Source organism: Opisthorchis viverrini (assembly GCF_000715545.1).
Source record: "Opisthorchis viverrini unplaced genomic scaffold opera_v5_1, whole genome shotgun sequence".
NCBI classification, from domain to species: Eukaryota; Metazoa; Platyhelminthes; class Trematoda; order Opisthorchiida; family Opisthorchiidae; genus Opisthorchis; species Opisthorchis viverrini.
This window is the reverse complement of record NW_008751657.1, coordinates 2049882-2061847: the sequence shown is the minus strand read 5'-3', so window position 1 is coordinate 2061847 and position 11966 is coordinate 2049882. Positions and strand designations below refer to the sequence as shown.

At 45.7% G+C, this 11966-nt stretch overlaps 1 protein-coding gene across 1 annotated transcript in view; it reads right to left on the bottom strand.

Annotated features, from left to right (window-relative positions):
• T265_00030 (hypothetical protein) overlaps window positions 1–367 on the bottom strand; it is a gene marked incomplete at both ends in the record, with an annotated part of 12416 nt that extends 12049 nt beyond the window's left edge. The window contains one exon of the mRNA XM_009163687.1: window positions 20–367. Within this exon, the coding sequence (XP_009161951.1) occupies window positions 20–367 (348 nt within the window). The remainder of the gene's footprint in view (window positions 1–19) is intronic.
• Between the last annotated feature and the right edge of the window lie 11599 nt (window positions 368–11966).

The following is an 11966-nucleotide window of genomic DNA, read 5'->3' as shown; positions in this document are numbered from 1 at the left end:
AAACAACATATGGACGCACTTCATCATTCAGAGGAAGGTGCCAGTCCAACGACCACTGCCTGGCAGCGTCTACAGCCATTTGGTAGGCACTGGCATTGGAACTCCAGGATTTCAAGTCGTCTGCAAAAAGTAGACACGGACTCGCAAGAACGTCCGGGAGGTCGTTGACGTTGATCAGAAACAGGAGTGGTCCCAAGACGGAGCCTTGAGGAACTCCGATGGGGACCGGCGCTGGAAAAGAGTAGGTCCAGCCTACTGATCTGTCTAATAGGAACGCCTTAATCCGGCGAAGGATTTTCCCTTGAATCCCGTAAGACTCGAGTTTGTGGAGCAGCGGGACGTGTGGGACGCTATCAAAATATGCCATCCGATATGAGTCCTTCGTCCTTAACTTAGGTTAAGCTGTCCATAAACACGAGCGTGTTTATCACGCGAGAGCGGTTTGGGAGAAATCTGCGTTGAGTTGGAGATATCAGGTTGCTGGAATTAGGTAATCTAGGATAGCTCGCTTCAGAGTTCGGTCCATCACCTTACCTGGGACGCTAATAAGGCTTATAGGCCTGTAACTGCCAGGCGACGCAGGGTCTAGGCTTTCGCCCATGAATCCGGGGTTTTTTGCACTTGTCGTCCAGCGGCTGTCGTTCCCCTTAGATGCACAGCACTGCTGTTTAAGTTCTCAGCACGCGGCAGTATGCTTGCCATCGCGAGGGTCTCTTGAATAGCTCTCTAACAGTACTTTGGACTATGTTCTATAGGAAGCGTTGCCTACCGCCGGGAAAAGTTTATTCCATGCAGCTACCACCCGAAATGAAAAAAATGTTACGCGATGAATATGTGCGCTCTGGGCTTGAAAATCTCCTTACCACGTCTCCTCGTGCGTTTGCTGGGTCAACGGTGAAAAGCCTGTTGGCCAAGCTTCGTTCAAACAGAGCATAAGTAAGAATATGGTCCCGACGGAGGCCAAGATACTCCAGGGGAAATCTAGATTAAATTTATATTTCGTTTCCTGATCCGTGAGAGGTGCTGGTTTAGTTGTGAGGCGAAACAGCGTGTAGATTCTTCAACTGCTACCGTGTATACAATGGTGGGAAGACGAAGCCTCGTGGAGTCGGATCAGTAGCTTACACTCCAGCACGCTTGTGTGATCTTATGGCTTGTGGTAAGGTTAACAGCTTTTCCGTGTTATTTGCGGCCCTGTGTAGGATGTGCTCGGTACGTTAAAATATAAGTGAAATAGAGAAACTTCTTATGAAACCCATCCCGAAAAGGGTTGATGGTGTATCTACTGGACTCATTTGTCTAGATAAATCGTATACCCATTTTCTACAAGCAGTCCGCAGGGAGAGAACAGAGGCACTGAAATTCCGTGCTTAGTTAGAACCTCTTTCTGCGCAGCATGTAATATCAAAAATCCTTCAGTATCCGCAGCCGGTGTGCTACAATTCAATGTAGCCCCTGATTGGTAACTCGCCTTTCTCTCCATGTTCTTCATGCATTTTTGAACAAGCAAAGCCGAACCGTTCATTAACTGTTTACCATGGAATTTTAGGCGCACTTCTCCAAAGACTCTTCAAGGTATTTTACTCCTACCTTCCTAAATGCATACAAGCTAACCGCCTCCTCACATGAGCTGGCTACGAATGTAGGTGTTCTTTAACCACGTATTCGGATACCGTCTTTTTACAACTATGCATTTCCAGCTCATCTTTATAGACCATAGCACAACTGATTGTTATATCGGCTGCGCAGCATTCAGCTAATGAACCTCCATCGTATTCACAAACGGTTACACGTTCACCCCGAACAAATCTTCAATCCCTACTATCTCTACCTAAATAACAATAATAGTAATGGTAATAGTAATAAGTTTCGTTTGTGAAATCGGGCAGTGTCGACGCACTGTATCAGTCAAAATTCTCAATCGCTCTTAGCTGTATTTTACGTCCGAACTGTTCCACCGCTTTGTTTAGTGGACCTTCCTTTGGCCCTTTTTTCTAATTTACGTTCCGTATAGGCACGGCCGTTACATTCCTTTGCCAAGAAGGCGGCAATATAACATGCTGCCACCTCAATCGACGCAAAGATATCATTTCCGCAAACTAGCCTTAATTTGTTACTATCCCTTGCAAATCCGAATTACCCTTAAAACCGACAACCGAATATACTCATGTACTGGGCTGCCCGCGAGTTCAAGCACGGCGTTGACATGACCCTTGCGACTGCAACATCCAATCTGACGGTTTGTTCGCAGTTAACCGCATCTCTATTTTTCATGGAAGTGTGTGTCAAATATGACCCAAGACCATCCTAATCCACCGAAACTGTGGCAAAACTAAATCACTGGCTATGTTATTGTACTTTCCGCTGGTTCTGGCAAAAGGCGCACCAGTTCTTTCTATGTGCTACCAATGAGTCATTATACTGGTGGAGATAGAGCCTTGCCAGTGCACCGTATATGGTGTGTTCCGAAAATAATATCACCACAAAGCTTACTAGCTGCGACGAATCTCTTGGCTTCGTCCGGCTAAGTCCCTGTTATAACAACAGAGAATTTTCTTTCCTTTTCCTTCTAACAAATGGCTGCTTTATTTCGAGGTTCGCCGGACAAGAACAACGTAATTACTGTTCGTACACATTTTTCAAAATATTTTCTAATCCGATATGGAAGAAACCACAAATATAACAAATTCTCAGCAAAATTTTTACCGCGTTCACAGAGACATCACAACAAGCCACAAAGAAAATTAAAAATATAGACGCTGCGCTCAAAATAGTTTTTGGGTACACTCCAACAAATTTTAGCGACTCTGTGACTACTTCGAGAAATTTTAGGGTTTCGAAAATTGCTGTGAAGTGTTTAAATCGTATGTCAGAGTTTTCCTCGTTTAGATGCCATCAGAGAAACCCCAAGTATGCCCCTTAAGGATCATCTAGCTGAAAAGTTGTTTCCAGTTTTGGCTGAAATTAATCCAGTACATCGCCGAAACTCTCACAACATCTACCCCACACCCTGGTTTTTGATACCCTCTCCGATTTGAATTTACCTATCACGGGAGATCTATGTCCTTTTTGTTCTGCCTGTCCCCCCTTCTTTGCCGTACCCCTCTCGTTCAACTCGCAATTTTCTAGTCATTACAAAATTGGTACGCTTCCTACAAGCTGAAGAACAAGTTCAAAGCTATAATTCTCGTTATTAATACTATAAAGACAGGCCACAGGCTTCCTCCAGACGACCACATATATACATTTATTGGAACGGTAATGTCAGCGAGAAGAGGACCGTATAATTTAATTATTGATTACCCGACCCTGAACACCGCCTTGGTCTAACGACCCATCAATCTCATCTTAGAAGAAGCAAATCTGCTGGGTTGTGCCAGAAGTCATGAAGTTGCCTCAGCTTCAGGTTACCTGGCATGTTAAGCCTTCTATGCAAGGGTCATTTAGACTGTCAGGCAACTGATTTTTGGCAACCCATCTAAAAATCGGGAGACCTGTCAGCGCGCGCCTATAACTGCGGAGTCATATTCGACGGGTAATCATCCGGAAGAACACGAGCCTTCTCCAACTTCATTATGTATTTGACGCTTGGGTCCAAAACGCATGATTTAGTAAACCAAACTACCGGCTTCCACAGTCTGAAGAGCCCGGAAATAACGCTTGCCAATGCAGCTCAGCAACAACGGTGACTTTTTCACACCAAATGTAACTACTCTCATACTAACAGCATCTGAATTTTCCAGGGTCTCTATATTCGCCGTCAGTTCTAACCATCTTAAAAATTTAAACTTGGTTAAATGAACACTAACATCGCTCAATGTCCCTGCAATTTGCAACATGGGTCAATAGACATCCCTCACTCGCACTCCTCTCCCCTCCAGCTGAACGGTCTGCGTTCACAGTTTTCTAAATAAGCACACGAAACAATAACCCGGTGTTTCATCTGAAATGTCGTTATAATGTGCTCAAGTTCTGAAAGCCAATATACGCCATAGTTGCGAACGCCCTGTAGTATGTGGTTCCAGTAGAGGGCCGGGTGTGTGCAGTGAGAATGGTCAGATCTCTCCGCATCCTCAAGCGTTAGGTCTATTCAGCGTCATGCATAGAAACAAAATATTTTATCGCGTGAACGAGTCAAAGATGCCACCGGTGGGAATCCACTATTTTCATGCGGGCAGCAAAGCACGAATGCACGAGCTCTTGGGCCCTGATGTGGACTAAATTCATCAAAATCTCTCACGAGTTTTTCATGGACAAATCGATTCCCCAATTTCGCCTGTTAGACGTGGGTACTATGCACAACAACTAAATGCATTTTGCACCGTGTTTGTGATGTACCACAACTATGTCAAAGCACCAAAAAGTAGAAAAGTTCCTGCCCCCCTATTTCTCCGAGACGAAATTTCTGCCGGTTCGGCGGCAACGCAGTGCGGCGAATTTCCAGTGATTAGGTTACAAATGCATCTGGACATATAAAAATTTTGTTGAACGCAAAATCCTAGAACAGACCGAGGAAACAAAAAACTGGAGGTCCTCCAACAGGTATCCCGAATAGTGTGCTTAACTTTTTTATTGGGCGAATCTATCAGCAATGAATACGCTCACCTTTAATGAAGGACGACTGAGCCATCGGGTCAAGAACCCCCAGCAACGGTTATAATAGCTCGTGATGTTGCTCAGCGAGGCATACAATGGTTGCGGTCGTCGAACTTTGAAAATACACCAATTCACCATCATGCTCACATGCTGTTAGTCACAATTAACTTCGGCTCTCTTTGCTCATAAACAGCGGGTGCATTCTTGATCAGCTGTCGGTCAACTTATTTCCTTTGGATGGATGAAGTAGGCCAGCCGCAGTATGTCGATAATGGTTCTCACTTTTGTTGCGCTCATACTTGGTAATGTAATACATGATGCACTCAGACTTCACATCACGCATTTTGCGTTGTCCCGCTAGAGCGGGTACAATCATAACCCGGAAAGATCGGGTAAGATTCCATTTAGGAAAAGGCTTTTCAGTCGGCGCTATGTTTTGCCATCGCGTAAAATGATGTTAGCAAATGAAGTTTAACCAAACCCGTCGGGAGTATCTGTTTAAGATACGGTGCCTATATTTTTTAACGTGCAAGCGAACCCCCTTTATCCGCTGCCTCTAGATACACAGGGCATCTGGCTTTAGATTTCCTCTTCTATCCCTCCACGTTTTGAGACGATTTCTCAACCACGGCACTTAAGCAGTAATTTCCACAAATGATGTATTCATCGTGCTGTCTCCGATTAGAAAGTCCTAGACCCCAATCCGTGTCGCGTTTATTATTTTTCCATTGATGAAATTTATTAACACTGGTTGACACGTTACTGAAGTACCATTTTATTATCATTGCCGAACTAATTTAAACAGCCATGGCTGCACCTGTCGCCAAGTGTCAAATATTACCGGAGTGGAGAATTCCACGGATGGCGAAAATGGACTTCCATATCCTGGGAGTTTACCATCGCGTAGTCGACTTTAAGTCGGAATGGAGAGGAAATTCTACAGCATGAGCGCTCACACAGAGCTACTTGGCCGCCGTCGATTGCGAACTCCTCATGACCCCGAGTTATTTGTTAGATCTCTAGTTATCTAAAGAGTAATTAGTCATGTTGATCAGCTTGCCTCTACTCTGGATCATTAATATCAAAACATAGCAAGGCCTTTCATCAACTTCGATTAAATTCATCAGCTCAACTACATTGTCCTGAAACAGGTGAAAGTCTCCTTATAAGGTGGCCAGTATAAAATAAATATCAGTCCAGGCCGAGTGTGATATCTTGTAGGAAGCTATGCGTCCGGGTGTAAGAACATGTGCACAGTCTGTCCAAGGTGACCATAATAACACATAACTTGCCCCGAATCAACAGATCCTGTTGGTGCCAGGAAACTCATAACAGCGACTGACGACCTGAGTTGCGCAAACCTATGCTTAAAAAACCGGACAAACAAGGGCCTGAAGAATAACGGAGAATACTTATAGACGATGAAGGCCCATGCCATGAAGTCATATTTTGCTACAGACAGCCGCACAATATTTAAACGGATTTCATCAGCTGGCTGAAAATACCCAAATGTAAGCGAAAAGATAAAACGTTAATTCGTTTGCAGGTGAAACCTTGGGAAGTAAGCAGGGCATTTTATCGAACACTCAAGCTTGCCTAATTGAACGAAATCACTCAATCAGGCTGAAAGAAGCATTGACACCAGCCCGCCGTTAGCAGCTTAATTTCGGCGCCCGAAAAAAGTATTCCAAATTGAAGAGAAACCCGGCCATGGTGTTTTGTCTCTATTTTTTTCAAATCGAGTGATAAAAATGGTGAGCAGACTAGAGGCCCCATTACAAAAGTTTTGGAAGGGTCAAAACCAAACCATATCGTTTCATGAATCAGCCAGAAATTATCTTATGGGGATACACGAAAAAATTACGTCTGTTTATTGCGGCCGAGGAGTCGCTTGGCTTTTAGGACAACAGTGGGACCAGAAACTTAAGGAATGCGGGACGGTTGCTGGGTAAACATAATCTCCCACAACGAACCAGATGCAAATATGTCGTAGTTTGAGTGGGTTTTGGGATGAAATTCAAGTTTCATAGGACCGTCTTTCTGAAGGAGGCATCCCTAGTCACATTGGTGCGAACCAGAAATGACCAACAGGCTGGTATTCTGTGACGTAGAACTGAAGTGTGCAAGCAGATTTCTCTAAACTCATTCGCGATGAAAGCTGCCTCCGACACGAGTCTGGACCATACGGCCCAGATTGTCAAAGTTTATTGCAACTGGAAAGATAGCGCAGTCACTTGTAAACGTTACCCCCGCCTTACAGCTAACACTTCCAATGGTCAGGACCACAGTAGCGTACGGCTGATTTGAACGTCGAATCAGTGTTCTTTAAACTTCCTGAATCACAGTTTTGACTGCTGAAGCTATAGACAAGCGAGCCAACCTACCTGTGGAATGCGAGCTACAGTCGATTAACCAAGTGTAGTGCCATTGGGCGCATGAGGTGGAACTGGCCTAGTGACTTCTCGGTGACGCAGTTAGCCAACCGAACTTCGAGGTTTCAACATAAACCTGTGGTAAACACATGCTTCCAATAAAGATTAGTCACATTGTGCACACCTGCCAACGGACTGTTTCGAACCAAGAATACGGTTTAAACATGCAGGGATGCGTTAGTTGGTATGGCTTAGGCCCTATGATCGAGTCAAGGTGACACACGCCGTACATGCACCCAATGATCCTCCGTAGGTGGCCGCGAGAAAAAAAGAGTTTGGTTGCCATTCTCTACTTATAACGCTCTCAGTCTGGTTTACTCCAAGTTTGCTGTCCCCCGTTCCTCCAGTGGAACAAAACGATAGCCTCATTTGGGTTAATGGAAGTTTGGAATCAAGGCACTCGTACCAGTTCAGTTTACAATCCCAGTGCTACCTGGTAGCAGGCAATTAACTGAAGTGCTTGATTTGCGTCCACGGGTAAACAGGATAGGATTGACCATTAAAATCTTGGAATGCCGTGTTACTCAAACATTTCTGATCATATTAGAATAGGCCCGATTGTTCACTTAAGTCACCAGAAAGCTTGGTATCTGGTCCCGGCTGTGTCTGGGGGCGAAGCTAAGGAGCGGAGCAAGTACCGGGGATCAATCTGCAGCAGTGGGCTCAATTGCCACCCATAGACATGGTAGTGTGTAGAATAAGCCGGAAATAAACTGAGCTTGGAGGGTAAACGATAGGCGCTTGAAGTCACGAGGCATGGAACTGGTTTCTTCAGCTCTCGCATCCTTGCTGGAACAAGACCAGCTAGCTCGATGTGTGACTTCATTATTCATCCATGGGACTTGGGATTACCCCTTTTAGGAAGGGATACAGCCCAACCAACTATGGAAGTCTTGCGAGCCGGGCAATAGAATGAATCGCTAAGTCCACGGCACGTTAGAATCTCTACAAAACCCACCCAACGTTCATTGTTTAGGGACCGTGGCGGGCGGGCAACATGGAGCCGCGGAGAAGAATGGTTTGCTAAAGGCACTTGACAAGGGAAATGCCCCAGGGTGAAGCGAAATGTGTACAGTTACGCAAAACAATTCAACCTCAAAAATCGCGACATTTTTTGAGCAACCCATTTGAGGTCGATTTCGTCGTGGTCCTAAAATTTTAAAGACTAAAAGACTCGAGGGCGATAAAACGCTCTACTGCGCTTGTAAAAATAAGATCGCGACACAGAGTCAGTTCATTAATGACAAATCCTGTAGCATGACCTGAATGATGGATTTACAAGTCTATTGCAGTGTCCGCGATCTTTGGGAGACAATATACATTTCGTATATTCTGTACCTAATACGTTGTCCCTCAACCTGATCTTCTGTAGGCTATGGCTTACCAGGAGCCACAGGAACCTTAAAGAACTTCTCTGTGGACAAAAAGGACTGTCAAAACAGTATTTATACAGGTATTTCCATATTATCTATAACTCAAGCTGGAATCTTCACAAATGGGGCGAAGTTCGCGACGCTGCTGTTCTTCATTTTCATTGGTTCCGACTCCGATTATGTAGAGTGCGACTCGTTTTGGTCTGTGGCTGGTTCGCGGCCCGGCGTGCTTTTTATTCCGCTGATCTGGGCCGCGCGAGGTGTTCGGTGCGGTGAATCACGGTGCTTCTACTGGTACTTCAGTGAATAGACACCTGTAGATGAATATCAATCTCACCACAATCCTCTGATCTTTCATTTTTGTAACTTATGGGGAGCTCATGGAAGGCTTCGTAGGATTTTAATAACAAATATAACATTACTTTGGTTTTTGGGCACTGCAACAGCGTTTTTCACTGTTTGTTCCAGTTGCACTCCGTCTTTGCCTCTTAACATATATTCCCCGGCGACTTACACGGTTTCCCGATGCACGTGAAGCGAGTGTTGTTGACACAAATCAGTGAAACCTGATGCGCCATCCAGCGACTATGTGTAACTATATGGTCGCAAATGAGGTATTTATCGTGTAGGTCCAATTTGTGTGGGACGAACCAACAAGAGCTTGTTTATGAGGTTGTGGTAATAGCATCACCCCCTGTAGACCACTGTACTAGAGGTTGAATGTGCGCCAGTGGAGTGGGGACGTAGACCCCAGCAGTGGACACTGGTTGCGGAAGGAAGTTCCGTTAGTGGTTTACCCGCCGAGTTTGACACTTGGAATGCCACTGCTACCTGCCGATCGTATAGAAAGAAGCTGTGAGTAACGGTGGTTCCGCCCAGTCGATGGTGGAAGGTTTCGCAAGCCGCCTTGCAGGCTCGGTGGTTAGATCAATACCCGTCAGACCGTAACTCAATTGTCCCTCCGGAACTCTAGATGCTAAAAGGTGCCGAGTGTCATTGACGTCATGCCGATTGACCCCCACGGCGACTGTTCTGTACAGAAAGCCTAATTTTTTATACGTGTATTGACGTACCCTTCGAGCACTTATGAACCCCGAAAACCGCGAATACGGACAAGCCAGAATCGCTCAAGCAATGGTCGATAACCAGAACATTCGATGAATTTCTGCTTTGCAAGTGATGCAGTGCATATGTGAACGTATGCACCGGAACCCGCGTATTTCAAACACCTCCAAACAACTAATATTCCCATGCGTTGCCTCTGAACCATTGTTCACTTTAAGTATCGACTCATTGATTAGCTACTTAACTCCAACCTCTATTCACACCTGACGTAGCATTTTGGAATGAGCTTCAGACCACATATATTGAGAGGTTTCAGGACAGCAAATGCTTTCGTGATTCCGCACATCAGGAATCAAGAATATTGTTAACACATACGTGACGGGGTGTTACTACATCAGTAGGTGGATCATTTAATCGGCACAGGCTTCGGTTAAGCGGGACGCGCGCACACATATGTATAGCACAATCACGAACAAATGACCTAAATTTATATTGACACGAAACAAATCAGTCTACACGTTTAGTCCAGAGTTGTTTGCAGTGCTCAGTAGGGTATTCAAAATCGAGCCTGGTGTAAACCTTGTAAAGCCTGTAGGCTTGTCGGAGTTTAAATCTAGCTTCATCATCGAAATCATAAAGAACATCGGTGTTTAACGCTGATGTTTTGCTGCATCACAACCATAATTTATTTCGAAGTTTGACCGTAAAAAAAGGAATAAAAGTGGATGGAGAAGGGACTTAGTGCTAGCTTAGCCGAATGCGCGCACGTCAAGACACTCATTCAAGCAATCTGGATAGGAACTGACATCAGGAACTCCACTGACGTCAATCAGAAGTCATATCTGGCAGCGTCTCCAACGCAGCTCCTGATACAAAACACATTCTTCGATAGAAGTCTCTGTTGCACAACAGGGCACTTTTTCTAATTGCCTCATCACGGATTCGCAGACAACAGCCTACCCGGGCTCTGGTTCTGAGGCAGTGACTGGAAGGTATGAGGACGCCTCAGTTACGCTGCCCGAAAAGGCCACCTGGTTTAAGTCGCGACTTAATCGTTCACGTCTGTCGTCCCTGGCTACTCTGTAAAATGCGCAAAATTGAAATACGTACCCGTAAGGATCAAGTTTTCGCCATTCGTCTGCTGTTAGAACGCCATCGCATGTGCCACATGTCAACCGTCGTTCTTGTATATCGGTGCCTCATTTAAATTGATCAAACGATTTGATGGATTTTTTCTCCAGAAGTTGAGGTACCTGGGAAATATGTGAACACTGAAAGCACCTCTCCATGCTCTCAAAGAATGTCACTATTCGCTCATCAGTCTTCATCTTCGCTCGCCATGTCTGGTGATGTGCAATAAAGCGACCCTATCTTATCTTTTCGCTTTCATTTTGTGTCGAACTTCTTGTCATTCAAAAGGTCTTTGGCATACAGTCTGCCAGTGATATGTTTCTGGTGGAAATGACTGTCCAGGAGGTGCGTCACGAAGAGACTGGACCTTACCGTGGTGTGACGGTTTGCGCACCTCAGCGATCCATTGAGCTATACTGGAGAGTGTCCCGCGACACTCACAGAGTCTCTCATACCAGGTTGGTCAATGGTTAGAGGTCTGACGAACACAGTCTCCTGGCCATCCAGGTTGGGGGTTGGAACATGTGGCGACTTGTTCCGTAGAAATGATAATGCATTTGTATTTCCCGCCAAAACCGCTGCCTTGCGGTTAGGCTTTTGAGCCAAAGGCTTTGACTGAGGACCCTAATCGTCCTCCTGTCTAGGTGTGGGCGCCCTGGCAGTATCCCAGCCCTCGCACAACCATGACCTACACAACTAACAATATTCTCATGCCACATCGGCCGTCGCGTGGTACCATCAGCCGGGTCGCCTTACTTGCTGCATACAGCAGGGCGGGTAAGCGAAAACAGGCTACTGCTGACGCCTCCCTTCGTTCTCCTTCACATACTTTTTCTTCCCCCTCTCCCCACCCCATTAATAACTCTCTCCTTGTAGGCCCAGCACCTAGGACTGATGACTCCGTTCGTCATACATCGGTTTTGCGTGCAGCATCTGCTCATCACATGGTGCCGACATCTCCAGGCATCTCCAAATCAGTCCTCAAGCCTCGACACCCAGTCTATCTGGCCGCGTTCAATGTTCACACTCTGAAGCAAGCAGGACAACAAGCTGCTCTTGCACTCACACTGGACTCGCTTGGCATTGATGTGTGCTGTGTCTCAGAAACGAGAATTCAAGATGCAAGCACAGTGATTGAGTTAACCGCCCCGTCAGTCTCCACTCGCTTCCGGCTACGCACCTCTGGTGATCCAGAGGCTGCTGCGGTGGGATGTGCAGGGGTTGGTACTGTGTTAAGTCACCGGGCGGAAGTATCCTTACTTGACTGGATACCTGTTGATAGTCGCATCTGTGCGGTTCGTCTGGCAACGTCTGTGAAGGAGTCTCACAAGCGGCAAGTTGATAGATGTCTGTTTATCGTGTCTGCCTA